The sequence below is a fragment of the Hypomesus nipponensis genome, chromosome 24 (assembly GCF_054491055.1).
Source record: "Hypomesus nipponensis isolate SF chromosome 24, ASM5449105v1, whole genome shotgun sequence".
NCBI classification, from domain to species: domain Eukaryota; kingdom Metazoa; phylum Chordata; class Actinopteri; order Osmeriformes; family Osmeridae; genus Hypomesus; species Hypomesus nipponensis.
In genome coordinates, this window is record NC_140384.1 from 3,272,482 (window position 1) to 3,300,304 (window position 27,823).

Consider the following 27,823-nt stretch of genomic DNA (forward strand, 5'->3'; position numbering starts at 1 on the left):
ACTGGTATAGCCAGCATAAAGGCTCAGAAGACAATAAAAAACACACTCACTAGATATACACACACACACACACACACACAAAGAAGGGTGCACACTTACAATCATGTGTGTACACAAGCAGACTGTTCAGCTATGGCAGCATTTTCACCTCAATAAAAGCAGAAGGGGGCATGAAGTGAGTTGACAGGGGGCAAAGACAAAAACCAAATGCCCCAGGGACAAGCAGCAACCTTTTTTTTATCAGTTTGTTCTTTTTTTGGCCTTGCGCCTTGTCACAACCGATATATCTCAAACGGATGCACCATGATGGAACTTGTGTATTAAACCACAGTGCAAATGAATGTGTGCACGTGTGATGTATGCATTTGTGTTGGAGCACAATTGTGTTTGTGTGGGTTCTCTCTGAGCTTATTTGTGGGTGTATGCCTATAATGTGATTGTGTCATTGACTTTGTATATGTGTCTTTTACAGGGTAAAAGCACATTTAACTCGTAGCTTTGTCAACAACGTGTGTGCATGTGTGTGTGTATTTGACTCACTATATACCCTCAGTATTTTCCAGCTCTGGTCTTATCTATAGGTCAAAACATCAAGATCGAGGCACAGCTTTCACTTCTCATCAATGAATGCATGCAAGACAGGAGCACAATGATCCACATGCACGCACAACACACACACACACACACACACACACACACACACACATGCAGTTGTCAAAGCCACATGTGAATTGCTGTGCTTCTTCCTTGTTCTACATGTGAGAAGGGTTGCATTGCTGCAATCCAAAGTCAGACAGATTCCCTGATCAGAACATATGAAGGTCACCGGTTTCCGTTTGAGCTCAAATGTCTGTCTAAACCCCCACCTTCACATACGTCTGTTCACACACATGCTGAGGTGAGGTTTTATTTTCCCTCCTCATTCCAGGATTGTTATGCCAGGAGCAAAAAACCTGAATCACCTGGATATAAAAATAAATGTCAACTACACTACACCAAACAATACCACACTTCATAGAAATACTATTTTGTCTTTGTTCAGTGTACAGCTAATTCAATTCACATTGTGTCTTAGGAGAAGTACTGGGTGAGATTAACCACACTGACCATCTGCACAACTATCTGTTGTTAAGGTCAAACTTGAATTCTGCTGTTTCTCTGATACCTTTACTTCACCAATTTGTTTGCATGTATGTGTGTAGGAGCTAGATCATGCCAAGTTGACGCTGTCAGTGACCCAAGCAGGTTCCCCTTAACCAGGGAACATTGACACAAGCTGCAATTTGGTTCCTCTAAGCAGTGCACCAATCCACCATGTCAACAGGAGAAGCAATGTGACATACCCAAGAGTCAAGAGCCTTCCCAACCTTCCCAGCCTTTACAGGACCAGGAAGAGCAGCCCGAGTCAACAGATATCATTTATATCCAAGCTGATGTGAAAAGTAGGACAACTCTGACACAGCAGAAACACAGCATGCTAAAACCTGACCTTCAAGCATGGCGAGCCCTATCCCAGATTGCACTGGGCTGCTCTCTTTCCCTCACTCCCTTTCTCTCTGCAAACCTATGATAAGATTCAAGATTCAAGATATTTATTGTCATACAGTTAACAAAGTTACTCTGTACAATGACATTCTTATATTGCAATGTCCTCCTTCCACATAATTACAATAAAACACAAAAAATAGAGAATATATAAATATATACAGTCAGAATAAAATAAGGCACAGAAATGAAATGACAGTTTTCCTGAGTGTTACTCAAGGTTAAGGATACGGAAAGGGAAGGAGATGGTGATGCCATGCCGTATTTAGCCATTAAGCTGCCGAATCTTGTTGCATAGCAACTTAGTCCTATTTGCCATTTTTCAGAAAAGCGGTTTTGGTTGGCTTACCTACCGACTTCTAACCTGGAATATTAATTACGGTTTATGGATTGCTCATTATTTTCTAAGAAAAAACTGATAACCATTAGGATGTATTTAAGAAGGCAGGATTGTTTCCATTACAGCTAGTCAAACAGTGGTTCTAGATCCTTCTTAAACAGCTTTGTACAATGTAAGACAGTGAATGAGATTACTAATGGCTAGGTACAGTCAATATTGACACATTGGAGATCAGTGTAATTAGGTTGGCTGGACAGATGGGAACCATGTAAGAGACATTTAAATGATGTGTAAGGTTGCACAATGTACATGGACAGGGAAGAATCATGCACGTCCTGAATGTTGAGCACTATGGGTGACTATAGCTCCCGCTGTGGTGTTACGCAGCTGTCAATTGGGTAATGTTTTAGGCATTTGGTATTTACTAACCACCTCAGGTGGGTTTGCTTAGATTCTACACATTTTGCCATGGAGTAGGCGTAGCAGATTACGGGTGTCGGGGGAGGAGGTGTTGGGATAAAGTGTGGCCCTACAATAACGTAAGCTGTATTGTAGGGCCCCCCCTTCCCAATCTATATATACTGTATATTATATATATTTCTTTTTTACTCAAATTCAAAAAGTCAGTCAATTTAAAGGTCAGCCACTGAAAACATTATGTTCTCTCTCTCTCTCACACAGTTCAAACAGTGACAAAGAGCACTGAAAAACAAAGTTGTACAGAAGGCTATTAATTAATATAAGAACTATTTATATACAATGTTTGATAAAGAACGTCTTTTGGTGGCTTCAGTGTATCTATTGATATGCAAAACGACATCAGACAAACGGGAAATTAACCTGGCAAAAAACATCCGAGCATAAAATAGGTTTCTTGAAATATTTTGGTTTGTTTTGGGGAAGAACACCATGAGTGCTGTTTAAAGCATGCGTGTCTGCATGTGAATGATGGGGGAGGGGGGAACATAAATTGAAGATCAAAAGAAAACCGAAGAAGATCCAACAATCTCAGGGGAGGACACACATTATTTCAAACTAACTGACGAAAATGAAATATCTTTACATTACCTCCAACTTTCCATTTTCAGTGCTTTGGTTCACTAGTCCCATTCTAAATGTAATTTGCTTTCATCCTAAAAAAACTAATTATTATTTCTAATAACCAATTACCTTGCAGTCACTTCTGCTGAGCAACAGAGTCCCATACCTGTCTAAGCTTCTGTACAGTCACTCCATCAAAGAGATGGGTGATTAAAACACACACAAATAGACACACAGAACAGATGCCTTAGATGTTTCAGAAAGTTGAACGCTAAAGTCAGTGATTAATGACAAGAGATTACCTTAGTGGTCTGAATCTCCACTCTCTCTCTCCCTGTCGCTCTTCTCCACCACCCAATCTCTCGCTCTCGGATTCACGGTCTCTCTCAGTATCTCTTTATTTATCTAGTTGTCTCTCGTTGACCCACTCTTTGTCTTTGTCTCTTAATTGAAACCATGGTGATGATCCTGACACAGAACGACAGACAGCCTGCAACAAACCATCCCAGGTCGGATACGTCTGATAATAAAGACCCACAGGCTGCCCAATTTCAACTTATTGCTGCAAAGAAGAGTACATGTATGACTGAGGATAAGGGAAGAGAGAGAAAAAAGAGAAGAAAGAAATATAGTGGACAGGCTTAAAAGTCCTCCAAATCCAAACCTCTTGTATGTCGAGGGACATTATTAACAGTTTGTTTCGGGTGCTAACTCTGTCCTACTCAAGGCTCATGGTCAGTGAGAGTTGGTATGACATGTTGAACATCATAATAGATGGATTCCATTGAAATAGACTATAATCTTAGATTGATGTCAGGTGGCACTATAACCTCTAAATGCCAAGGTAGCTTTATTGGGTAGGGGAGAAGTAGAAGAGAATACGAAGACCATAAAGGCCGATTTATACTTCAGCGTTTTTACGCACACGCACACAGGGAACGCCCTCTCCGTCAAGGAACTCCCTCTCCGTGCCCTCTCCGAGCCTCTTGCAGAGCTCTGCGTGCACCTCCTGATTTTCCTGACTATCCGTCTGTCCGTCTGTCATTTTACGGATACCCCTTGGCTGTGATTGGTCCGTATTAAGAACCGCTTGTGTCAGGGGGGGTTGCCGTGACCAACAAGAGAACAGAATCCTTTGACCGCCATTGTTTTAAGTTTTTACAATTCATATTTCAGCTAAACAGTACATGTAAATCAGCATCTGAATTAAAATGTGACGAGAAATGGGCAGTGTAGTTGCTAAGAATGTGCTTATTTTATCGATGCAGCGGCTCATTTGTAAATTTGCTCCGACTTTTCGATAACCTAGCTAGCATTGCAGTGCAGCGCCATCTACTGTTCTGGCGGTGAATTGCTTTCAGCACGCAGAGCCGTCGAAGTAGTATAAATTCAACCAATCCGTCCAACTCCGTCCGACTCTGTGCGTGCGTCTGTCCGTTAACGGAGACACAGGCAGAAGTATAAAATCGGCCTTAAGACACTAAATGTTTTACTGTTACAATATCTCCTCACCTGTGGGTTTGTGTTAGGGTAGAAATATAATCCTTGTCCCACCATACTAATAAAATAAAATCAATGGTTGTGTCAGAATTCCTAGAAAAAAGAGCTGAGGGGCCAGTTCCTTAATTAAAGGTATAGTGATTTCATCATACTAAATCTAATGCTTAAAAAATGGCTAACTTTAAACATTTAGAATTAATACTTGAATATATAAGTATGCATCAAGATGCAGTAAGCATCAAGATGTGACATGTACCTCCACAATGGTGACTTTGGCTGCCTTGCACATGGGCTGGTTGAAGTTCCTTGCTGTTTTTCTAAGGAAAGAAGCAGACAGAGGGGAATGATACTACGCAGTGTGATTGGAGAACAATCATGTAATTAATTTCCAACAACAACAAATCACTCCCCAAGCTTGTTCATGGCAATAAAAGTATGCTGTCTACTGGAAGAACTACTGCGCCCTTGTGGTGAACAATAAAAGAACAGTAAACTCGGTACCAAAATCGACAGGGAGTTCAAATGTGCATCAAAAGCCACTGTGTTTTGGGTTATTTTAGCTTTGTCTTCCCACACTTCATTTTTATTTATATTACCACCACAACCTGAACTTTACAGAGCCACAAACAAGGCATTTTGTTATGTTTGAAGTACAGTAGACCAACCTAGTTACAGTACTGTATTATGTGTGGTGTGCTATCTGTGTGCATCTTCTATTCAGCACATTTTCCATATGGTGGAGGTCATCTATCTCAGATAAACTGCAGTTGTATTTCTGTTTAAGTTAATGTACGTATGCATGAATGGTTGAGCCGTCTAGTCTCGATTCTAGACTTGCTGGGGAGTGAGAACACAAAGAACATGGCTAATTAATAACAAGTTACACATTTGAGGTGACTTGTAACATAATTGTAACATAGCTTGACAAGTACTTTACAAAAGTGAAGTTGAAGAAGAAAAAAGAAAAACAGTTTGACAGTGAAGGCAACATGTCCCCACACTGACTACAAAGCAGCAGCATGTTCTGCTTGTAGTGTAAACAACACAAGGTGATTAGCAGGGGTTTCACCTAGACTGTAGTGGTAAATATGGTTGAGGTAAATATTGACAGTTTTAAATGGATTTGTACTCGATTCAAGAACACATCGTACCTGAAGACGACGTTCCCGGCCTTGTCAGCCTTCCAAGCTTTGATAAGGGCAAAGTCTCCCACAATGGCCCTCTCCATGATGTAGTTTCTGCCATTAAACTCGCGCACCTGTGCCCAGTAACATCACAAAACATGACCAAAAGCTGGGGCGACTGCTGAAGACTGTTGAGTGTATCAAATAATTGACTGGTGGAAGACAGCCGGTGGAAGACAGCTCGAGTTTGTCGCACCTCTCTCTGCTCGCTGGCAATGGCAATGGAGCCATCTTTGTTGTATTTGATGGGGGATCCGCCCTCCTGAATAAGTGTGCCGAAACCAGTGGCAGTGAAAAAGGCAGGAACCCCTGCACCCCCTGCACGGATCCTTTCTGCCAGGGTCCCCTGAGGAAAGAACAGGCGAGACAGTTGGCATGAAAAAGTGAAAGTCCCCAGTTAATAACCATCAGAGTAATATTCAAATCCCCATAGTCACTTATTTTACGTGGCCTTTGAAAAAGCTTGATCCGGTGCACATCGAGTCAAATCTGGAAATCCTCATTGCATCGTTTGTTGTAAGGATGCTTTTGCATTTTATTCTAAAATAACCTCCAGCTCGTCAAGAAACCTAGGTGCCATCCTTGATGACAACTGGATTTCAAGTAATACATTGGATTGTATTCTTCATGCAACATAAAGAGTACTCCACTCAGCAGCGCGTCCAGGCAACAGTACTCTTCCGTGTTGATTACTGTAATTCCCTCCTTGTTGGCCTACTGCCGTGTGCCATACGCCCCCTGCAGATGGTCCCGAATGCAGCTGCCCTAAGTATTCACACACTACCCCCCTGCAGAGAACACTCCACTGGCTACTTGTCACCGCAAGGATCAGACTCAATTGCATGACACACAAATGCATGCATATGGTGGGCCATCAGGACAGAACACCTCCAGGATATCGTCCAGCAGTGTGTACCGGCTAAGGCACATTGCTGAGACATAGGGTCATCTCATAACCCCTGCGCAAAGAAATAAGTGTCCTCGCACTCCCATCAAGTGGTGCTTCTCCTTCCGTGCTCCGCAGTGATGGAATGAGCTCCACATTCAACTTCTCACCTCTCTGCCAACTGGTTACTTGAAAGCCTATCAAAAGGTATGTAGGGTCTCTAAAAGACTCAGACTGCACAGACTTATGTAGTTGTTGTAATTGTGCCAACACAAAAGAAACTAAAGGAACTGGAAGATAACTGTCCTGACACTGACAGTGAGGACTGAGTGTCCTTAATTCGTATTATTGTTATTAATAATCCTTATTATAATGTTATTCCTTATTCTGTTTTGTACAGTTTTATATATAATATTTCATATTTTTCATAAAGATTGTTTTTATGGTCGATCAGTGTTGTTCAATCAGTGTTCATTTGTGGAAGAATGAATGAATGAATGAATGAATGAATTGAATGTTACAACAATGACATAAGTCTGTGCAACACAATCTTGCAGAAAAACAGGAACATCTGCCTGTCTCACAGGCACTTTTGCAGCTGCGGTGTAACACACGCAAAACACTGTCAGGGGCCGGATTTCATGTCATCCAGGTGACGTGCAAGGTCCCATCCTCTATTTGCCAACCATATCGATCCATCTTGCCACTCTGTTGACAAAAAGCGGCTACCTTATTGGTGTAGAACGATCACGTGTCGAACTGTGCCTCCAAAATTGTATTATGCTCTGAAGAAACTAGTTCTGCATAAAACATAGACGCATCGACCATCGATTGGAATTTCAGCAACAAACTTTTTTTGGTAACTTAGCACGACTCTTTCTTTTTTATAGGAGCTAAAAATTGCGTAGATGTCAGACTGTGGAGCAGGATGAAACGATAACAGGGTTCACCTTAAGGCCTATCAGGAGAGATCGCATCTTTAGAGACCACCAGAACATGTGAGTGACAAATGGCTTGTCAGCTGACTATGCATACGGAGAGATGGTGGCGTGGCAGTATCCTGATTGCAAATAGCGGACATACAAACTTAGTCATACAAAACTAAGTCTAGGATTACAAATGGATCATGTTGAAATGATGTTGGTCTCATCATGTTTTGCCTGTCTGGGTGACTGAGCAGTCAAACCGAGTAGACAAGGCAACTCATCCAGCTATGGAGTGGCAGGAAAGGGTGAACTTGACAAAGACGGAAAGAAACAATGAACGAATGAACGGAAGGAAGATTAGATCGATTCAAGCTCACCTGTGGTGTAAGCTCCACTTCCAGCTCACCAGACAAGTACTGCCTTTCAAACTCCACATTCTCCCCGACATACGAGGAGATCATCCTCTTTATCTGCTTGGTCTGTAGCAAGAGGCCCAAGCCAAAGTTATCCACCCTGCAGGGACACAAACTCAGGCATTCAATTGTAGTCGTCTTTTTGTGTAGCAATCGAGTAAAAGCATCCCATACATGATTGGTTTACAAAGTTGTCAATTATACAACCATAATGTATAGTTTTTTATGTATGTATTTCTTTTAGGCCTTCCACACTGTTCTCTTTCATCTCTCTCTTTAGCCCTGTGTAACCTTCTAGCCTCATATCCTTTTCATTTCCCTTCCTACAATCTCTAGGCAAGCTCACATAGGCACTAAAAGCATGCAGGAGGTCAACCCAGTCCAAAAGTTACGTGTTTACCAGGCTTGCTCTGACGGACCAACCTGTCAAACGACTAGCAGCCAAACATAAGACACATCTGGCAAAAGAAGAAGCAGTCTAATCCTATTTCAGATAGTATCCACAAATAGGATGAATCTTAATGTTGTTTCTTTTGTAAGCAAAAAGATCAATCATCAGTTTAAACTTGTCTTCACGTGTAATCACTTTGGCATGTAAAATACTCTTGGATGCCAGCTTTTATATAAGGCTCAGACATTAACTGGTGGAAACAGACATAAATGAAACTATTGGACAGTTAAACAGTTGTGTGGGACAGAGGTTTTCCTTACACCCAGAGGTACAAACCTGCCAAAGGTTTACAGTAGTCCAAAGTCCTAGGTAGACAGTTAGGTTTAGCCTATAATCTTTAGATTAATCAGAATTGTTTTTTAGTGCCAAGCAAGTTAACACAAACACAGAATGTACTGTGGCATGAAGGTGCATACAATAAACATTGGGCCTCATTCTCAAACATTTTCTGAAGTTCCTTCTGAAACGTTTCTTACGGGCTTCGGAAAAACAACGTAAGAAAAAGACATCCGCCAAATTAATGAACACTTGAAAATGTGTTCCTACGCAGCAGAAGTTTTCTGAACTGTGCTCCCCCGGAGGGGGGAAGTTGAAAGAACATCCTCGTGCTCCTGAATTTGCATACATACACGCCCAGACAGCTCCTTATAAAGGCACGCAACTGCAGTGACGTGTGCAGTCGGAATCGACAAAATTAGAAAAGCAACAGGAACGCAAGTTATGTCCAAGCGAAAAGCAATTGTGCCATATTGTATGCCTAGGGTGCACACTCGTCACTTTAAATAGGTCGAGTGATCAGTGATAATTGGATGGCCTGGTTGAATTTATATGATGTTCAAGTCCAAGTGCATGTTAAAGGTTTTATTTGTCACATACAACATCATACCAGTAAGATGAGCAGTGGAATTGTTCCCCACTGGATCTAACAATGCACACTAAGCAAGGTAAAAAATTATTATAATTATTTTAATCCAAGGATGTCTGTAGAGTTGATGTGAACGCAATCACCAACGATTTCTCACAAATTCATTAACACTTCTAACACAGAGAGTAATCTTAAATGCAATTCCCCAGATGAGAAAACTTTCATGAATGCCAAATGTTTTCCTAAATCCAATTCAGAAAAAATCCCTTCCTAAATTATTCTTAACTGCGTTCGAGAATGAGGCCCATTGTATTTTTTGTAGAAAAAGCAGAATGTATAAATACAATTTTAAAGTCTAATTCTAAAGAGCTAAATATATCCTAAAGAGTTAAACAAGATACTAAAGAGCTAAACAATGTAGATATAAAATAGATATAAACATAAAATATAAAATGTTACATACATTACAAGATATTAAATTGGGCAGCATAGTGCAAAATGAATTGTGCAAATAGGTGGTGAATTATAAATATAGATAAGGTGTATAGATAAAGTGTTCTCAAATGTTCAAAGTAGTACATATCAATCATTTGTTATGATTAGATGTAGATGTACAATGTACAAATGTTCAATGTGAAATGTAATTCGAATGCAATAACATTTAAAGATGGATATTCCTAAAATCTAGCCTGGCTTCCAGCCCAACTTAGCCCCACCCACAACAAACATTTGGTCGGGAAGTTGGGTCTGGAGGGGCTTGTATTGGGGACAAACTATATGAAACCAGGAGCTGGGCGGACCAATGAAATTGCTAGGGCGGGCTTTATACGATGGACAGATGATCAACAGTAACGTAATCAACAACGTCACGAAAGAGCGCTTGGGTTGAATTCGTTTTCAACAAACTACATATTACGTTGCTCTGATTGATTGTAGGTCTATCCAATTGAGCGAAGAGGCATTTGTTTTACGAGTTCGGGTGAAACATGCCCTATAGTCACAGCCCAACGGAGAGTTATCAGACTCATATTCTGACTAGAATTATGAGTATGACAACGTCAGGCTACCTAAAATCCAGTCTAGCAGGAGTAAATGTTTGTGTGAGGTGTAAAGCTGCCCCTACCTCTCATGTGCTCAAATCTGAAGTTGCTAGACAGAGTCTCTACTTGATGGGTCTAACACCTCATTGTGTAACTTACTGTTGCATGGCTAGACATATGTTGATAAGTAATGGTCAAGATGTGGTCTGATTGTTCTTGTGTATAAAGGGAATTGTGAAGCATTGTTTTGTGGATTCTTGTTCTCCTGAGGGCTTCTCCTCAGCTCGGGCTCATCCTACTTCTCCTTCTTCACCTCTTGCTTTCTTTCTCTGATTTACAATAATCAAGGTAGAGTAGGTAAGATTTAAAACCTTCATTTTGTAATATAATTGCCTTGTAATTGATTTAATTCATTTGAAATGTTTTAAAATATCTATTTAATGTAACCTTACTTTGACCAGGGTTGGTATGGTATTGGCATCATTTGGTTATTGTTAATACAATGTTCACAGTTTCCCCTCTTCCTTCAAACACGGGAATCGTTTTGGTTGTTTGGCCAATAATTAAACCCCCGACAGAGGTATAACAGTTACGCAGTAATACACAGTAAATGTCCAAAAATATGTGGATAATCCCACAAATGAATAAGTTCAGGTTGTTCAGCCACACATATTGCTCAGGTGCATAAAATTCAGCACATAGGAATTTTAAACATGGTTGTGTAATAGGATGCCGCCTTTGACACAAGTCAAGAGATTTCTGCCCTACTAGACCTACCCCTATCAACTGTAGGTGGCATAATTATGAAAAGGAACTTTCTTGGAGCAACTACAGCCCAGCCACGAAGTAATAGACCACACAAACTCACAGAACAGGGGCACAGAGTGTTGAGGCACATGGCCATGTAAAAATCGCCTATCATCTATGACAAAACTCACCACAGAGTTCAAAACGTCCTCTGGAAGTATAACCAGCAGTGCAACTATATATCAGGAATTTCACAAAATGTGTTTCAATGGCCGAACAGCTGTATGTAAGCCTCACATAAACATGCCAAAGTTTAATCTGGGGAATTCATAGGAGATTCAACTGCTGTTCCCATCCCTTTTCACAAGACAACTGATATAGATGGCATTCTTTCTTATCTGAATTTTCTGTTCAGTCTTGAACAACCTCCAAGGACTCTAAAAACAAAGATATGGTTTGAGACTCACAGACTACAGTCAATGCGTACAGAGAAAGTAGATAGCTTTTATTCTCTTATGTAAAAGATTGAAAAATAAAGGGATTTGATTTGTCCCACTGCTAAGGATAATATGTGTCCTGCACTTTCCTTAACATAAACATTCACTCAAATAGCCTGTCCTCATGGTTTGTTGTAGGGTCCTGTTTTGTGTATACAGTTGTACTGTGCTGTGACTGCACTGTGACTTTCCAACTAGTCAGCTGACTGTAGATGGAAAGACAGGGCAGAGCTACAGAGGTCCTTCTAAAACAGGCAGCTCAGAGGACAGCCCTCCAACACTGCTGAGGGCCTCAGTCTCATATTTCACCCTTGATAAAGACACTACAGAGTGAAGGAGCAGGACTGACAACAGCAACACAAAGAAAAGAATAAAGCCTGTAAGGACAGGAGACAGTTTTCGCCAGAGGTTCATGCTCTAAAATGAAAGACATGAGACCAGGAAATAGATACATGCCACATATCAGTCACTTAAATTAACTATGGGTAGTCCTAATATAAATCAATGATAAAAGTTTGTGTCTGCTTTTAACTGACACAAATGCAATCATCTGATAGCTATTTTACTTGTCCACTAGACGTTTAGAGTCTAGGAATATCCACTGCCTGTGTCCACAAATATCTCAACACTTTAATTTCTGTTCTATAGTAAAACATTTCAATGCCAGCTTGTGCTTCTCAAGGTCATTACTTCATTTTTACTGTCTGGGAGCACATCCAAACCAAGTGTACAAGAAAACTTGTCATGCTACTTAATACTGTAGGGTGAACCTGGCACTGTGCCCACAGACCAACCCCTATTATTAGCTTGACAGCATTACATTACAACTTCTCTGTGGTATGGTGGACAGAGGACTGGATGCATAGCTCACTTTCCTCATAACACAGTGATCAAGATTAGACTCATCCTCATTAGTACACTTCAAGGTTACAATTAATATATTCATGCTCTATGATAGTAATCATCACAGTTGCACGATAATGATTAATGACACAATTAACTGGTTTAATATCAACAGCAATGCAGATTTGTCTGCATACTCTGGAAGCTTACAGGCACAATTTTGAACACTGTTCTTTCATTTGCATATATTTGAAAAATAGATGAAATGTCTTACTCTCTTTGAACAGACTTTCAGACTGTTGAAATTGTCAAACTGTTCGGTTTGGGCTCGACAGAAAATGTGTCACTATTTAGGGTTACATTTCATGCAGGGACCTACATGTGTGTTGACACAAAAGAGAACCACCATAATACTGCATGTCACCTGACACTGAAAAAACACACACTTGTTCAGCTCATTGTTTGCATGCATACACACACTCACCCAGCATTGTTGCTGACCGCTGTAAGGCTCTTCACACCAGTGGTGAGTAAACTCTTGATAAGGTTCTCTGGGATACCACAAAGCCCAAATCCTGTACACAAAGGAATAGAATAACATATAGACAAATAATGGTGGAAAGGATTGACCAATGCTTGATTCTAAAGCACCACCAATTCCCACAAAAGTCACTTCTTATAGCTACTTTATAAGATGTAGTTTTTAGGTAGTTTCTGTAGGGTGTCTGTGCATGGGCATTCTGGGAGATGGTGACCAAATGATCTCCCGGCATAGCAGCCATGAAGAGTATTGCCCATTACCCAAGAAGAGTTTAAAGGTGGGGTGTGTCAGTCTCTTGCTACGATACAAATGTAACTCCAACTCAGCATCATTTCATAGAAGCACTGTTACGAGGTTTCTTATAGTGGCTTGGTTTAATGTCAAATCAAATTAATTGTCCCTTATGGAGCAATTTTATTGAAAGAACTTGTTAGGAATGGTAATAGAAAAATCACATCAAATGAATGTCCAATAAAATGTTGACATGGGAAAATCCTTTCCAACAGAAAGACTACATATCACAGAAGTGCTTTTGTGTAAATAATCTGTTTGTTTGTTTTACCTCCCACCAGGATGGTAGCTCCATCGTGGATGTCTTTGACTGCATCTGTGGGGTTTGTGTAGAACTGGGCACTTCTGTGACTGGAAGTGGAAAAGTAGCCGCCACAAGTCTATATACAATAGAAATAATACAGTAGAATATAAATAAAAAAGAATACAATAGAAATAAATAAAAAAAATTAAGACACAAAAACATTATTCAGCTCGATTGACCCCACAATTCTCACTGTGATTATGTGCTATGAGGTGCAGGCAGGGACCAACCCATCAACATATCTGTGGTTGAGTTGTCAGAGATCTTGGGAAGTGTGCCAGGAGGCAAATTCCTTCAGCTCAAGTGCCAAACGAATTGCATCAGTTTGACCTCATCAACGCTTTCATTTCCAGACATTATCCAGCACTTGGTCATCCTTTAACTCCCCTACTGTAACTAATTAAATCTACTGAATGGCCTACTGTGTACAGCTAGAGGAGGATTCTGGAGGATTTTATATCACTGAAATTAGGGGATGGCTGGTTTGGATATAGAATCTACACAGAAAGCTATTTTAAAAGCAACATGTTGATTAATTATTCTGCCTGAAAAAGTTTATGTCATAGACCAGGATGGAATTTATAGGCCCAGTTTCCCAGACAGGGATTAAGCCAAGTCCTAGACTAAAAAACGTTTTAAATGGAAATCTTCATTTAATTTTCTCTAACTTTAGGACGGCTTAGTACATGTCAGGGAAATTGGGCATTAGTTTTGTGGTCATAAACATCCTGAACTCTACACTCAGTTTACTGTACAAACATCACATCTGCAGTGGTCTACACTAAATGTATGGACAACCCTACACTGTATTGAACATAGCTCAGTAAAAAGCCAAAGACGTACAACGGGCTGCATTGTGCAGAAACTCGTGAATTCTTTTTGCACCTTTGCCATTGCACGTAGGCTAGGTTGTACTACTACCTAATGTAGAAGTAGCATACCAACTAGCATATAGTGTGTATGCCTACCCAGCTTCCTTAAAGTTTGGCGCAATTGACCGACGACGTTTTTAACGCTAATCTTGAATTTCCTAATGGATCAATAAAGTGAATTGAATTGCACTGAATTGAAACATTATTGGTCTTCTGTGTCCTACTACTGGGATCAGTCGACTGAATCACCACAATTATGTCATGATAAATTAATATGCCATTGGCACCCCAGATTTGAATTGCAACAATATTTGTATCTGATCGAAAGAAAATGTAGGCTACACAAAGACAATGGTGCATCTTCGCTATGGCAAAATTGGGAATTCACAACACCAACTAAATCGTTCTAAAAGTTAAATCTTATATGAAATTGACAAAACACTAACCCTATGTAGGCTATTAGCCTAATTGTTATTGTTAGCTACATTTGTATAAACAATAACACGTGGGGGAAAATTGTGCTAGCTGTTGTGAGTTTTAAACAGTATGATTTCGTGTCTGACGTATTTGTGCATCTCGATACTGACCTTGCTCAAGGAATGTGTCGGAAATTTAAAATTTGATCTGCAGGTGGCAGAGCCAACACTTTTGAAGATTATATTATCCACTCTTGACAACATTTTGAGGGACGCCATATTTAGGATCTAACCACCACCCTTTTTGGGGGGATGATGAGCAATCCGCACCTTCCTTTTTGAGATTGAATTGACTGTGTAGGCTGTGATCAACGCGCCCTGTCCTTGCAGTCAGCTGCTTGGTGCTTGTCGTAAAATAGACATGAAAGCACGTTTTGGATGCCGGCGTACAGTTGGCGAGGAGTCACAGGCGATTTACACTATAAAATAATAATGGATCGGTAAAGGAATGGCAACTGATTAAATACATGAACATTTGCTCAGCTATTGACTGTAGGCTATGTTTGTTAGGCTACGAATGCATTAATTCACCTAGAGTTTATGGTTTGTTTATTTTATCCACCCCGTGTTGTGACACCAGAGCTGGGCGAAAATATCCAATTTACAATAAAGTTGTAAAACAAAATCAACCCGTGTTAGCCATGTATTAAATGTATTAAAATGGGTCCATTAGTGCTTTATACTGTGAAGTTGTAGTTTAGATATTAAACTCTGCTCACACAGGCTAACACAGGCTGACCCCGGAATACAGGACGATTGGATACAATGACCGTAAACGGAACGAGGCGTAGAAAAAGGAGTGACAGAGCTCGGTTATCGATTCAGCATTTAACAGTTTCAGTGTTAGGCTTAACAGGATAATTCCAATTATAACTTAATGCTCATTAATTAAGTGAAACACGACTAATTTGGTGTTGTATTTAATTTCTGTCCGTTTATTAGTTGGCTAAAAATGTGTTTTTTAAAGTTCAAGGCTAAGGGGAAATAGATGAATTGCAAATAGCATTCCTAACCGTGCCTTTTTTTTATTGCATTCTATCTTCAAACTGGACTTGACATAATAATAGTTTTTGACAAAAAAAATCAGAACATCACGATATGCCTATGTTGCTACTTAGCACAAGAAAACAGCAAAACATTTCAGCATGTGAATAATAATTGAGTCACGTGATTGTGTTTTAGTCATGGCAGACGATTGCAGACGACAGGGTTTCGAGCTGGAGAGAAGGATATTTGAGTTGGACAATAAATGCGCCAGCCTCAGAACTGAAAAACAAGGTATTGGTAAACACTGCTATGCAAAACGTTTACAGTGATGTGGTGTCTATCCGACCATTGCTTGTTTCTTTGAAGCTTTAATCAAGCATGCAGTCAGCTAAGCTAGCTAGCTAGTTAGCTTCCTACAACCATAACAACAGCCGCTTTTCTGATCGACAACGTATTTGTTAGCTGCCTATCATTTCTAACTAATACAATTCTGTACTATTATCTTTTAAGTGATATAGCAAACTATAATATATTTTATTGCTTTTGTCAGGCATGTGCTACATTGCTGTGAAAAGCGACTATGTCGTTGGTACGCAAGGCTACAATAGCTAGCTAACGGTACTGTACAGTGCGATAGTATCACAGCATAGCCATATAGCTACAGTCGAACTTACTAGCTAGCTTGATAGCTATAGCTAACCAGTTGTCTCGAGCTTGCAGGCTTCGTCAACTGTGTTCAACGGTTTTGTTTTCCGTCGAAAACATTTAATTACGAACGTTAGCTAGGTTTACGTTTTCTTAGTCTTCGTACGATCACTGTCCAAACAAGGCTGTTCCTCAGTCTGTTTTGAGTGGGTAACCTACTTAGCCTATCAGTAGGCTACTGCTTGTGAGATGGCTAACTAGAGCTAGCTAACGTTAGCGAGGCCAATCGAGTCCCTCCCTTTTCATGCAGTAAGCGTGCAATAATTTAAAAAAAAAGGTCTGTCAAACTATTTTGTAAATAATACTATGTATATAGAGGAGTGTTGCACACATTCACTGCTGACGTTCTGTGTCCGACAGGCCTATAGCTGGCTATGTATATATCATATGGATTGTATGAATTTATCTTTGTAGGAATGTATACAGTAGATGCATCTCTGTATTTGGCAGTTAACGTCAATTTTTCTTCTTCTTCTAGATGATGACTATTTACAGAATGCGTCTGCAATATTAGACAAGTTGAAAAGCTTTTACAGACAAGGGGGGGAGAGTAGCAGTCTCCCCAAACTGCTTCAGGATTACACACAGGTATTCCAGTTCATCTATTGTAACCTTTGATTTGGAGGTCCACATTGATTTTGGGGTGTAAGCTAAATGGGCCAGGTAGTAGAGATGGGTACAATATCCTGAGAAATTGAAAAGGATGCTGTCATTTGTTTGCCATCCCGATAGCTAGCACTCTGCTGATTGTATGGCCCCGAAATGTCTCGTCACATTGTGACTACTGACTTTTGTAGAATGCTAATGGTGACACACATTCAGTCATATATTCTGGAGGAATAGGGTTAGGGTAACGTCCTGACAAATGTACGTATCATATCGGAAATTGCTTTGGGAGAAAGCACCTGCTAAATTACTAAATATAGAAACAGTATTCTGTAGGTGTAATCTGACCCTCAATATACCCAGCTCCTCTTGGTAATTAATAAAGGTATTTGGATGAAAGGACAGACCTTTTAATTGTGTGTGTGTGTGTGTGTGAGAAGGTGATCTTGGACATCACATTCTACGAGGAAAATAAACTGGTGGATCAGGAGTTCCCTGAGGACTGCTCACCATTTAAGATCCAGTTGCTGCTGCAGGACCTCACAGAGCCAGAAGTACTGGCAGGAAGGCTGGCACCTGCCCAAGAGGTAGGTGAGAAATGGAGACAGACAGATATATTCAACTGACCCTTAGAGGAAAACTTGATCGGTTTAAAAGGACTCTCAATCTATCTTTCTTGCTGTCTCTCACTAATTTTCTTCCTTCTTTTAAGAGCACAGCAAAAAATACATAAAACACACTAATACCATGTGGGATCATTTTTGTGACAGACTTTTCTTATTTCTCCTCCCTTGCCAGGTGCAGTCTGTGCTGGGTCTGGAGCTGTTAGAGTGCCTGTACTGGAGACGTGGAGCACTGCTTTACATGTACTGCCACACCCTTCACCAACGTAAACAGTGGATCAAGAAGAACAAAGGCACTTTCCTTAAGGTAGGCCTCCAGAATCATTCATTTCCCACATCTCATAGTGCCTTCATAAAAGCGTTTGGACAACAACTTGGTTCAACGATAAAGCATTTTACTGCAGTAAAAGTGGTTGCAGGTTCAAATTAACCTTACTGCATATTGCGTTGGATAAAAGTTTCTGCTAAATGAACATGCATTGATGTTGTAAAGTCGGAACTGATTGATCAATCTGGTACTCACTGTTATAATACAATGACTAGGCTATAACAAATTGAGCATTTTATGCAATTGAGCAATGTCAGGGTAGCTGCACTTTAAGCGTGTATAATATACTCCTTGTCATAGTGTCTTCAGGAGGGGGTACGCTACCTGATGAGGATGCTCCAGGTGAGGAACTCTGTAAAACTGAATGACGGCGTGGTGTTCCATGACTCTGCCACAGCCAATTTCCTGGCCGAAGGTAAACATGGGAATCCTTAATTGAAGGGATATATTGGTTAATTAGCAAGCTGATTCTCTTGAGTTCCTCTTATGATCTGAGGTGTCATGACTGAAATTGTGGTTTTGATGACACATTAGACATTTCTGTCTTTTTGAAATTTGTAGAAGTACACAACCGGAGTCAACACCAATGATGTTGATTTCAAATAGTTTTTCTATGTTTGAAAGTCTTATTTAAAACTTAATATTTGATGGATTGTGTCATGTTCAAAGAATTTTTAATGTATACTGATGCCCACTTTCAAAAGCAATTATATATAAATGTTCATGTTTTTTTTTCTTTTTTTCTTGATTAATTGTTCCAACTGCTCATTATCACAACATGTGGGTACATTTTTAAACAGGTATCTTCTCTGACACCCACCTGCTGACGATGATGTACATTGGAGAGATGTGCTTCTGGGCAGTCAAGTATGAGGACTGCAGCGTGGAAACCACCGATCGCAAAGAGGACCGCCTCCAGTTCAGGGACATTGGAACGCAGATCCTTCACAAATACGTTCTGGCCTGCGAGGGTCCTCTTCAGGGTCAGGGCTGGAACACGGAGAATGCCAAGGAGATCCTTAGTATCCTACAGTAGAGCTGACTGCTCTAGTTCTAAGTTGCCCGCAGGCACAGGTCTAAGACCAGCTTAACTCATGCCCGAATCCAAACCCTTAACCATTAGGCTAGGGGCCGTAAAACTGACTTAAACCAGTGTCTGTGGGCAACCTCCGCTTATGCTCAACAGCATGGAGGGTGCTGAAGGAGGGTCTGAAGGTGGGGAAGGAGAGTGAGTTCTGAGGTGTATTAGGCAGGGGTGTGTGGAATCTTGATGAAACGTTATTGTCCCTGCCCCCCCTGAAAAAGCACTTATCTTCCTGATTCCAGACTGTTGGTTGGGCATGTGTTTTGCTCCTAAGAATGTGGTAGAATAACATAACTAATATTGATTTAAAAAAGAAAATTATTTAAAAAATTGTTGAAAATAAAATACATAGGGAAGAGATTGTTAAAAGATTAATGATAATCCTGCTGCAAAGGAGACATCGCACAGCAATTGTTTTTATTTATTATCTTTTTTGTTTTTTTATTAATGGCATATATTAGAAAATGAAATGCAGAGTATTGTTGAAGATTGAAGTGTTCATTAACATTTTCAAGTATGTACAGTTTTGTTCAAAATATCAGCTTTGTAATATTCCACCTCTTTTTTTCCCACTTGGTCAGATTTTCTGCCACAGATGACAAGAGGTAAAGGCACAGAGATGGAAACTTTAATATTTTAATAGTATGTATTGAAATGGATAAGCTCTGTGTTTGTGATCTTTTTGGAAGACAAAAAAAGGTATTAGATTTGTTTTTTTATGTCCTCATTGAAAATAAATATATGTTGGTTTAAGAATTTTTTTTCTTGAATATGCAGTTAGCATAATATTATGCTATCTTTTATTTTGGCAAATAATTTGCTTGTTTTTCATCGGTTAAGTCAAAGTGTTTTATTACAACATGTCAACAATGTAGCAGCAATTAAAGAAATGTCTATATAATATACAGAAAATATGAAGGTAACTAACATTTACATGTAGCATTAGTGAAAATAAGTAGGGTTCAAAATGACAAACTGTGTAGCAAAGATGGGAAAGGAAAACAGAATGGATGTGTAACAAACAAAAATGAGCAATGGACTGTTAAGTAGCCTGATGGCATGGAGGAAAAAAGCGGTTCTTTAGTCTGAAGGTGTCCTGATACTCCTGTACCTGACTGACAGTAACAAGGAAAACAATTTGTCGTCCTGGCTTCTTTGTTGTCCAATGATCTTTCTGCCTTTTCTCCAGGATCGCAGGTGGTATGTATCCTTTGACAGCTCATTGCCAATGATGTGCTCTGCAGTCATTACCACTCTATGAAGAACCTTGCAGTTAAGGGCTGAGCAATACCACAACGTGATGCAACCAGTGAGGATTCTCTTAAAGGTGCATCTGTTGAAGTTCATGCAGATGTTTGGAGCCAAGCCTAACTTCCCTTATTCACGTCAGGAAGAATTGGCGTTTGCGTGCTTGTTGTCTGCACCACTGTGTTGGAGTGGAGCAACTGTCGTAGTGTGAGTTCGAAGTTGGGGACCCGCTAAAGCTTCAGCTCCTGCAAGGGGTAAAGGAATGTTTCTACCCCCTTGTCTCTTTCTATAGTCTATGATCATCTTCATTTTGTCAGCAGAGAGAGGGGGGGGGGGGGGGGGTTGTTGTCCTGGCACCATGTTGCCAGGGCAATGAGCTCATCTCTGCAGGCTGCCTCATCCCTGTTTGACATAAGGCCAAGGACTGCAACTGCTGTCAGCAGCTGCAGATACTTCAATAACCACAATGCACAGCTTTGCCTTGTAGGGTAACACGACTCAATTGACCCATGAGCCTTTGTTTCTGTGTGTGTGTGTGTTTCTGAGGCTCAATTATCTCTAGAACAAGGCACTGTATGGAGTTGAAATTGGCAGGTGTATATGCTCACGGATGTTCGGTGTCAAGTTGTGTGGATGAGCGGTTTACAAAAGCACATTTGCTGTCATGTTGCGCTGCACAAATAGAGTATTGACCAAGCCCCCACCTCTAGTTCCTCAGTTTGAGGCCAAGACCCCCATTGGATCTTTGTGGCATTTCTGTTTTGGCATGCTCATTGAGGCTAAACCGAGATACAGTCAACACATATCCCACAACACTACACGTTGTGACATACCGGAATGGGGTTGGTGTAGTGTAGTGAAGGGGCGAGGGGGGGTAGTTTAGACAAGGAAGAACTTTATTTCTGTGGGACAGATGAAGCATCACTCACCTGACCAGGTTATTTAGTAATAATTTTTTCTTCTAATAAATTGCATTTGATTTTTACATTCAACAACAAATGGTATAATAAGCACTGTAAGTGTATAATAAGGACAATAAAAAATAATTTAACAGTCCTACCCATACCCCCTCTGTATCCAGTACTGGTCCCAGCCCCTGCACCGTTAAAACGGCTTCAAGCGTAATATCACAAATTACACGAACATTTGTGAATGTTAATAAGTCGATTTAAAGAGACAGCGTACACTCCAGAGCCATATAATTGTTTTCTATGGCTCTGGTACGCTCTACATTCGGGGACGTCATATCCTGTCCCATCAGACGGGACCACGTCACGTCATTCCTTATTGGTCCCATGAAATCCAAACTTCCGCGCTATAATGACGTACTTGTCTCTATCTAGTGCTAGAAGTGTCAGGCAGAGAACACATTTTGTAAAACTGTAAATATAAATATGGCAGGCAGTGAAAAAGCAATGGTCAAAAAAACTCACTGCAACGAGTCACTGTTAATTAGCAGCCTCAGACGATTCAGGGACACGTACATCACCGACGCAAGGAGACCACTTAATCAAACGGCAACTACAGAAATGACAGATGGGAAAACACCACTTGGAAGTCTTGGGAGTTTACCGGTGAGACAGCCTTGTGTGGAATTCTTGATTCATTGTTAATACATGAAACCCATTCTCAGTAATTTAATCTTCACAGATGAACATAACTTTTATTATTTTAAGTGTCTAATATAACTAATCCAACTGTAGTTGCTTAAATTGCTTTTAACTTCTGGTGAACACTACCCATATAGCTTTACCAACTTTAAATGAAGGAAACGTTGAACGCATACGACCGTAGGCTACTAGTTCGTTTAAGTTAGGTTTTTGCTTCTGGTGATTACATTCAGCCTACGCTTCAAAAAATATTAAGTGTCCATCTGTGAAGATGATTTTACTGTACATTATTATCTTCTCGTGTCTTTTCCATTACAAACAAAATGTGTCAGTTTCATAAACTCGTAAATTCGCCACATCTTATTTTCTGCAATAGTCTGTCTTTTTTTGTGGTATACCAACTTCCGGGTTGGTTTACAAAATTACGTAATCCAAGCAATGCTCTGTAACAAAATAATTTGTAAAATAACTTATTTTCTGAGTGTTGATGTTTAATTCCGTGTTCATATGTCTCCCTTTTCAATAGGTGGATCTTCAGTTCTTAATCATGACTCTGCTCTCCCCTCCTGACCTCTGTCATCTGGGAGCAACCAGCTCCTACTGGCAGGTCATGGTCCGGGACCCACTGCTATGGCGACACTTCCTGCTCAGGGATATGCCTCATTGGCCCTCTATAGATCATGTGACCATGCCTCAATTGAAGGACCTGAAAGCCTCACTGTTTGACATGGAAGAGGATAGAGACAAGATGCAATTGGACCCACAACAAGACCTCATGGCAGAGTATGTCTGAACTGCTGATTAATCTAATCACTTTGTCAGGTGTGATCATGACCCTGTAGAGGATGCACTGTTAAGGAAACACACAAAGGTCCCCCATGTCACCACAAACAATTGGCAGAAATAGGTAAATGTCTGTTTTGTTGTTGTTTACTTCCAGGTACCTAAGAGGCTGCCCAGCCTGCAGACAGCGTTTGCAGCCGCCACAGCAACTCTATAAGGTTGTGACTTCTCTCCTGCTGTCTTATGTGATGTCAGCCGAGCCACGCTATGCGATGTTTGGGCCTGGGATGGAACAGTTGGACGTCTCCATTGTGTGTCGTCTCATGCACTCCCCAGAGATGCTCCCTGTGGTGGAAACCACCCAACGTCAGATAAATGGTGCCCACAATCTCCATTAGCTGTCATTTTAGACCCCCACCCTATCATTAGTAATAAAGTCAGCAATCTTTTTGTAATTGTAGCTCTAAGATCAATAGATGCTGTAGTGTTAAGACTTCTAGGCCAAAATAGCATTCCTGTTCCAGCATCATTCATAAAACTGTGCACTGTGTTGTCAACCAGTAAAAGGGCACCATCATAATAGGCCCCTCCGAATGCTGTTGGCTGAATGCTGATTTTGCTGTGTTTTTGTTATTTCAGGGATTGGGTCTGGGATTAGTTACATGTACAAGAACCAGCACAAATTCAATATTCTGACGCTGTACTCAACTAACAGGTAAGGCTAAAGACTTTCATTTGATTAACTTTAAACAACATTTTTATTGTACTATGGCATTTCAATGTTATACGTTTGTCACCGTGTGTCAGAACACCATAAAACATATAAACCAGTGTTTAGGATAGAGGTCCTGTACAACCCAATCGAAGCTCTTAGCACTCAAGTATCTGTGCAGGGCAGAGAGGGAGAGAGCCCGTGTAGAGCATCAGAGTGTAACCAGTAAACTCTTCATCCTGGATGGAACGGACCAGTCAGGGCGCCCCATCTACACCCCCACCCCTCAGGTCCAAGAAGTGTGCCATATTGTGAATGGCTTCATCTACGTGGCCAATGCTGAACAAGGTAAGAGTGACCCCATCAAAATCGAATCCAATTTGAATTGTATAGCCCTTCTTACAAGCAATGTCACAGAGGGTTTTACAGATACCCATAGCACTATTTTCAGGACAAGGCTTACGTAAATCTTACTGGCAGACTGAACTCTGAACTTTGTGCCTCTGTGCTTGTGTCCACTAACAGGTGAAGGGGAGTTACAACAAGCTCAGATCCAGGCTCTGTTGGGGCATGCCAGGTCTGACAGACCCCTCCTGGTGTTGTCTTGTGTCTCCAGAGAAGACCCAGACCTATCCAGCGTCCGAACCAGGACCTCCTGTGTAGACATGGCTCAGAGACTTGGTCTGCCCCTGCTACCCTGTCCTTGGATGGTAAGCCCCAGTCCACTCCCACTGACAGTCTCTAAGAAAACTGATTTGCTGGACCTGATGTTAGTTTCCTCCATGATCACAGTGAATAAGCGCAGCTAGTTCAGGCAGGGCAATCGGGTAGCGCGTGTCATTCATTTATCGGGGATGTAAGGCGTCTTACTCCACCTTCCTTTACTCCGCCCACTACCACACCCATGTTAACAGCGCATATCCATTGGGCCACGTCCAATAACGCGTCTTTAAAAGACGCGCGGATAGGCACACACACGCACACACACTCAGCCATTTGTTGTATGATCAGTGCTGCTGCCTCCCTCCACCGTCCCCTTCTCCCCCATGCTTTCTGTATGTCTATCCAACAGGGGGACTATATCTCTATTGCTCCCTGCCTCATATGTCATGTCATGTATGTGTTGCATCGAGGAGGCAGGGAGTGCTTCCCTTAGATCATCCACTCCGCCAAGTATATCTACATGTCCATGTCATGTAACATTTAAGAAATGCTCAAATATAATACGATTGTCTTGACTGAACTCTTATAGAGAGACTTGTTGCTCTTGTTGGTTAGTTGTAACTGATTCAAAATTATTGTACTTGCTTTGAAATATTTTACTGTGGCTTGCTTTTCTACAGGTACACTCTTGCACTTTTTTGAGGTTCATGTTTAATTGTAACTTGTTTAACTACATGCTCTTATGGTTCTTCCCTTTTGGCACTTATTTGTTTTTTCACAATGTATGCTTCATGTTTTGGCTACCCACAATGTTTGGGGCTATCTCGTTGTTATGATCAGTGACCTATGCACTTTTGTAAAGCTCTCTTGGAAGTTGCTTTGGATAAAAGCGTCTGCTAAATGAAAAAATGTAAAACACAAATTATGACTGTGTGTTCACTCTCTCTTCATCCTTCCATCCCTCCCTCCCTCTCTCCAGGTACAGGACACTGTAGCAGAGTCTCTCTCTGGGTTCCTGGACGGCATCTCCTGGCTGCTTCATTATTCTGGTGTCAGGTTGTAGAAGTTCACATACATAAGCATGCACACACTAAGAAAGCCTTGTATACATTGATAACATGTATGAAATATGAAACAAAACAAAAAACGTTTTTTTGTTTGTTTTTGAAAAATATGCGTTTCTTGTGTGAGTTGCAGACTGCCTTGAACACTTTAAATCATTTTCTATGATTAAAGCACTGGTTTGCAATTCATATCTACCAAAGAGAGTACGTTCTTTTGTACCTCATCTGGTTGAATATAAAGGTTACAATTTGCCTTATTTTAAGGAAAAGTGCAATTTCAGTTAATATTTTGCAGGTACAAATTCTATTTTTGTTAATTGTTGTTTTCAAAATATGAAGTATTTTATACAGTGATCCAAGCAACCATTAATATTATTTGTAATTTTATACACAAAAAATAAATTATACAAACTTCATGTGTACAAATGTTTTATTGTACAAAATGTATCAATAAAAATGTAATTGTTTGCTTCATTTATCCTTGACACAAACACCAATATACATAAATCTACACACACAAGCCCAGTTTCTGCTAAATGCATTTCCTGTGGGGTTCAGCATTTGGTCATGTCCCTGGTAAAGCTGTCTGTACAGTCTGTCTCTCCAGCCAGTGCCCAGTGGTTGTTTTTCTCAGCATTGGCACATGCTTATACACTCTCAACTCACATCTGGCTTGCAGAGATCAGAAGTTTGTTGTTTGCCACAAGGAGGCACTACCGCTGCAGGTTCTAAGTCATTAGCTAGCTGTCCTCTCTTCACCCACAGACTGTGGTTCCAACTCACTGACACGCACTAACTTAGGTAACATTTTACCTTCAATGTCTGTTCTTGTCAGTCAAGTTATAAGTGTTCCAATCAAGTTCAGGTAGGACAGACCATCAAGGAAGATAATTTTTATTTTATTTTTATCCTTCCATTTGTTACTTGTGTACTGTTTCAAGATGAGTGTTCTGTTCATTCCATGTGCTTCTGTTGCTCACACATGAGGATGAGGACTAAAATTGTAAAATGGTCTTCAATGAGGGCTGAATGTGCATTATTTTGTTCTTGTCCCCTTGGCAACAAAGTGAATAATCTCCATAACACTAGTCCAACTCTTTCCCTCGAAGGGTCCCATAATTGTTTTAATCACAGAAATCAGAGGAATAAATACACTGAAGTGCTGCAATTTGAGTGTTGTTTGAATGGCAGAAGCGTGAAAACAGCAGTGTTTCTTACACTTACAGCAGTGTGCATGTGAGTCTGGAGAAATTGTTTATCTGCACTAGAACAGCGTAATTAGTTATTTTTCATGTCAAAGTGTGTAAAACTCTTTCCAATCTGCCGGTTGTCTAATACCTAGAATCCCAGAACCTCTCCTGGCTGTCACAAAATTATTTACACACTGCTGTAATTCAGCATATCCAAAAGAAGTTATCCCTAGCATGGGGACACTCATTAGAGCAGGTATGTGTAACGACGATGGGTGGTGGACTCAAATGCACGACTCGTAGTATTCAAATACAGAAAAAAGTATCGAGTGGGTTCGGAAAAAAAAAATACAACAATGAGGCTGGGACGATGGATTCTAAAAGACGAACGAGCGACGAGAGACAGAAACACACGGACTGTATACACAGGGGCTTGATTGGCAACAGGTGATGTTGATCAGGGCCAGGGAGGTCAATCACAGGTGGGTTAGGGTAGGAGACACTGAAACAAGAGGAGAGATGAGTACACACACAAACAGCACACTGGGACCTAGGGAGTGGGGTGTAATGTGACTATGCAAGGTATACCAATGGTCAATTATATGTTTTTACACCCAGAGCCTGCTTGGGCCTAGTGATCGGCAAATGCTATGCACGCATCCACAAATAGTGATGAGGAGGGGAGCCAGGGTTAATGCTGAGACTTTACTAATGCTGGGGACACACCACAGGATAATCGGGCCGATTTCGGCCCTTCCGACAATCTTAGGTAACATATGTCCCGATTATCTTGATGGTTCCGCAGATTTGATCAGATGTTCCCTTGGTGTGAGGTGTGTTAAAAGTGACCACACACTGTAGGAGCAAAATGGATAAATCTAGGATTTTTGTCCTCACGATTGTGGTCTCTCACAGTTTGAAAATCTTATAAGATTAAAAAGATCGTATAGTGTGTTCCCAGCATAAGAGACTGAAGGGATTGGTATATAGGTGAACTGAGGTTTAGAATGGGACTAAATATAGAAATTGGCAAGGGATAATTATACAAAAAATGGGTCTAGGGACAGGACAAGAGATAGGTTGGACTGAGGATGGATACGTTATTTGTCAGGGCTCATTGAATTATCTGATTTTCAGTGGGAATGTTGTAGACAACAAACACATTTATGACCAAATCCCACCCACAAACACACATACACACCCACATTAAAGTAAGCTTGAAATGGGTGCCAGAGGCAAAACAAAGACTTCCATAATTTCTTCAAATTGAGTTTGAAGTAAGAGGAAATCCTGAAATACTTAAACATCGCTTAATTAAACAAGCTTGGGACATGCTTTTGGTTGAACCAGACAGACAACCTCCTCATAAAGGCCATCCATTAGATAGACAACTTTCTATCTGAACTTGTGACTTGTTTTTGTGACATTTTACTTGTTAGTGCAGTATCCAGAAATACA

At 40.6% G+C, this 27,823-nt stretch overlaps 3 protein-coding genes across 5 annotated transcripts in view; 2 read left to right on the top strand and 1 right to left on the bottom strand.

Annotated features, from left to right (window-relative positions):
* oxct1a (3-oxoacid CoA transferase 1a) overlaps positions 1–15,090 on the bottom strand; it is a 37,536-nt gene extending 22,446 nt beyond the window's left edge. Inside the window, exons 1-7 of the mRNA XM_084690123.1 lie at positions 14,874–15,090; positions 13,382–13,490; positions 12,763–12,853; positions 7,800–7,935; positions 5,807–5,956; positions 5,578–5,684; positions 4,683–4,743 (exon numbers count right to left, since the gene is read on the bottom strand). Of these exons, the coding sequence (XP_084546249.1) occupies positions 4,683–4,743; positions 5,578–5,684; positions 5,807–5,956; positions 7,800–7,935; positions 12,763–12,853; positions 13,382–13,490; positions 14,874–14,981 (762 nt within the window). The 5' untranslated portion in view covers positions 14,982–15,090. The remainder of the gene's footprint in view (positions 1–4,682; positions 4,744–5,577; positions 5,685–5,806; positions 5,957–7,799; positions 7,936–12,762; positions 12,854–13,381; positions 13,491–14,873) is intronic.
* A 768-nt stretch (positions 15,091–15,858) lies between these two features.
* Positions 15,859–19,851, top strand: rimoc1 (rab7a interacting mon1-ccz1 complex subunit 1). The gene is made up of 6 exons (XM_084690128.1): positions 15,859–16,040; positions 16,933–17,042; positions 17,501–17,647; positions 17,859–17,990; positions 18,312–18,426; positions 18,812–19,851. The coding sequence occupies exons 1-6, from the start codon at positions 15,947–15,949 to the stop codon at positions 19,045–19,047; spliced, it is 834 nt and encodes a 277-aa protein (XP_084546254.1). The 5' UTR covers positions 15,859–15,946; the 3' UTR covers positions 19,048–19,851.
* A 132-nt stretch (positions 19,852–19,983) lies between these two features.
* fbxo4 (F-box protein 4) lies at positions 19,984–25,642 on the top strand. Of its 3 annotated transcripts, XM_084690125.1 has the most exons (9): positions 19,984–20,404; positions 20,486–20,597; positions 21,800–21,917; positions 22,480–22,736; positions 22,894–23,114; positions 23,376–23,451; positions 23,630–23,796; positions 23,974–24,158; positions 25,091–25,642. In XM_084690125.1, the coding sequence occupies exons 3-9, from the start codon at positions 21,873–21,875 to the stop codon at positions 25,172–25,174; spliced, it is 1,035 nt and encodes a 344-aa protein (XP_084546251.1). In that variant the 5' UTR covers positions 19,984–20,404; positions 20,486–20,597; positions 21,800–21,872; the 3' UTR covers positions 25,175–25,642. The 3 variants fall into 3 exon arrangements, with proteins under 3 accessions (XP_084546251.1, XP_084546252.1, XP_084546250.1); XM_084690126.1 differs by lacking the exon at positions 21,800–21,917 and having other exon boundaries at positions 19,984–20,597; XM_084690124.1 differs by lacking the exons at positions 19,984–20,404; positions 20,486–20,597 and having other exon boundaries at positions 20,713–21,917.
* The last annotated feature ends 2,181 nt before the right edge of the window (positions 25,643–27,823 follow it).

Coding starts and splice junctions, on each gene's coding strand:
- rimoc1 (XM_084690128.1), top strand. CDS start 15,947: ATGGCAGACGATTGCAGACGACAGGGTTTCGAGCTGGAGAGAAGGATA. Junction 17,043..17,500: donor TGCTTCAGGATTACACACAG/GTATTCCAGTTC, acceptor GTGTGTGAGAAG/GTGATCTTGGACATCACATT. Junction 17,991..18,311: donor ACAAAGGCACTTTCCTTAAG/GTAGGCCTCCAG, acceptor TCCTTGTCATAG/TGTCTTCAGGAGGGGGTACG.
- fbxo4 (XM_084690124.1), top strand. CDS start 21,738: ATGGCAGGCAGTGAAAAAGCAATGGTCAAAAAAACTCACTGCAACGAG. Junction 21,918..22,479: donor GAAGTCTTGGGAGTTTACCG/GTGAGACAGCCT, acceptor CCTTTTCAATAG/GTGGATCTTCAGTTCTTAAT. Junction 23,452..23,629: donor ACGCTGTACTCAACTAACAG/GTAAGGCTAAAG, acceptor GTATCTGTGCAG/GGCAGAGAGGGAGAGAGCCC.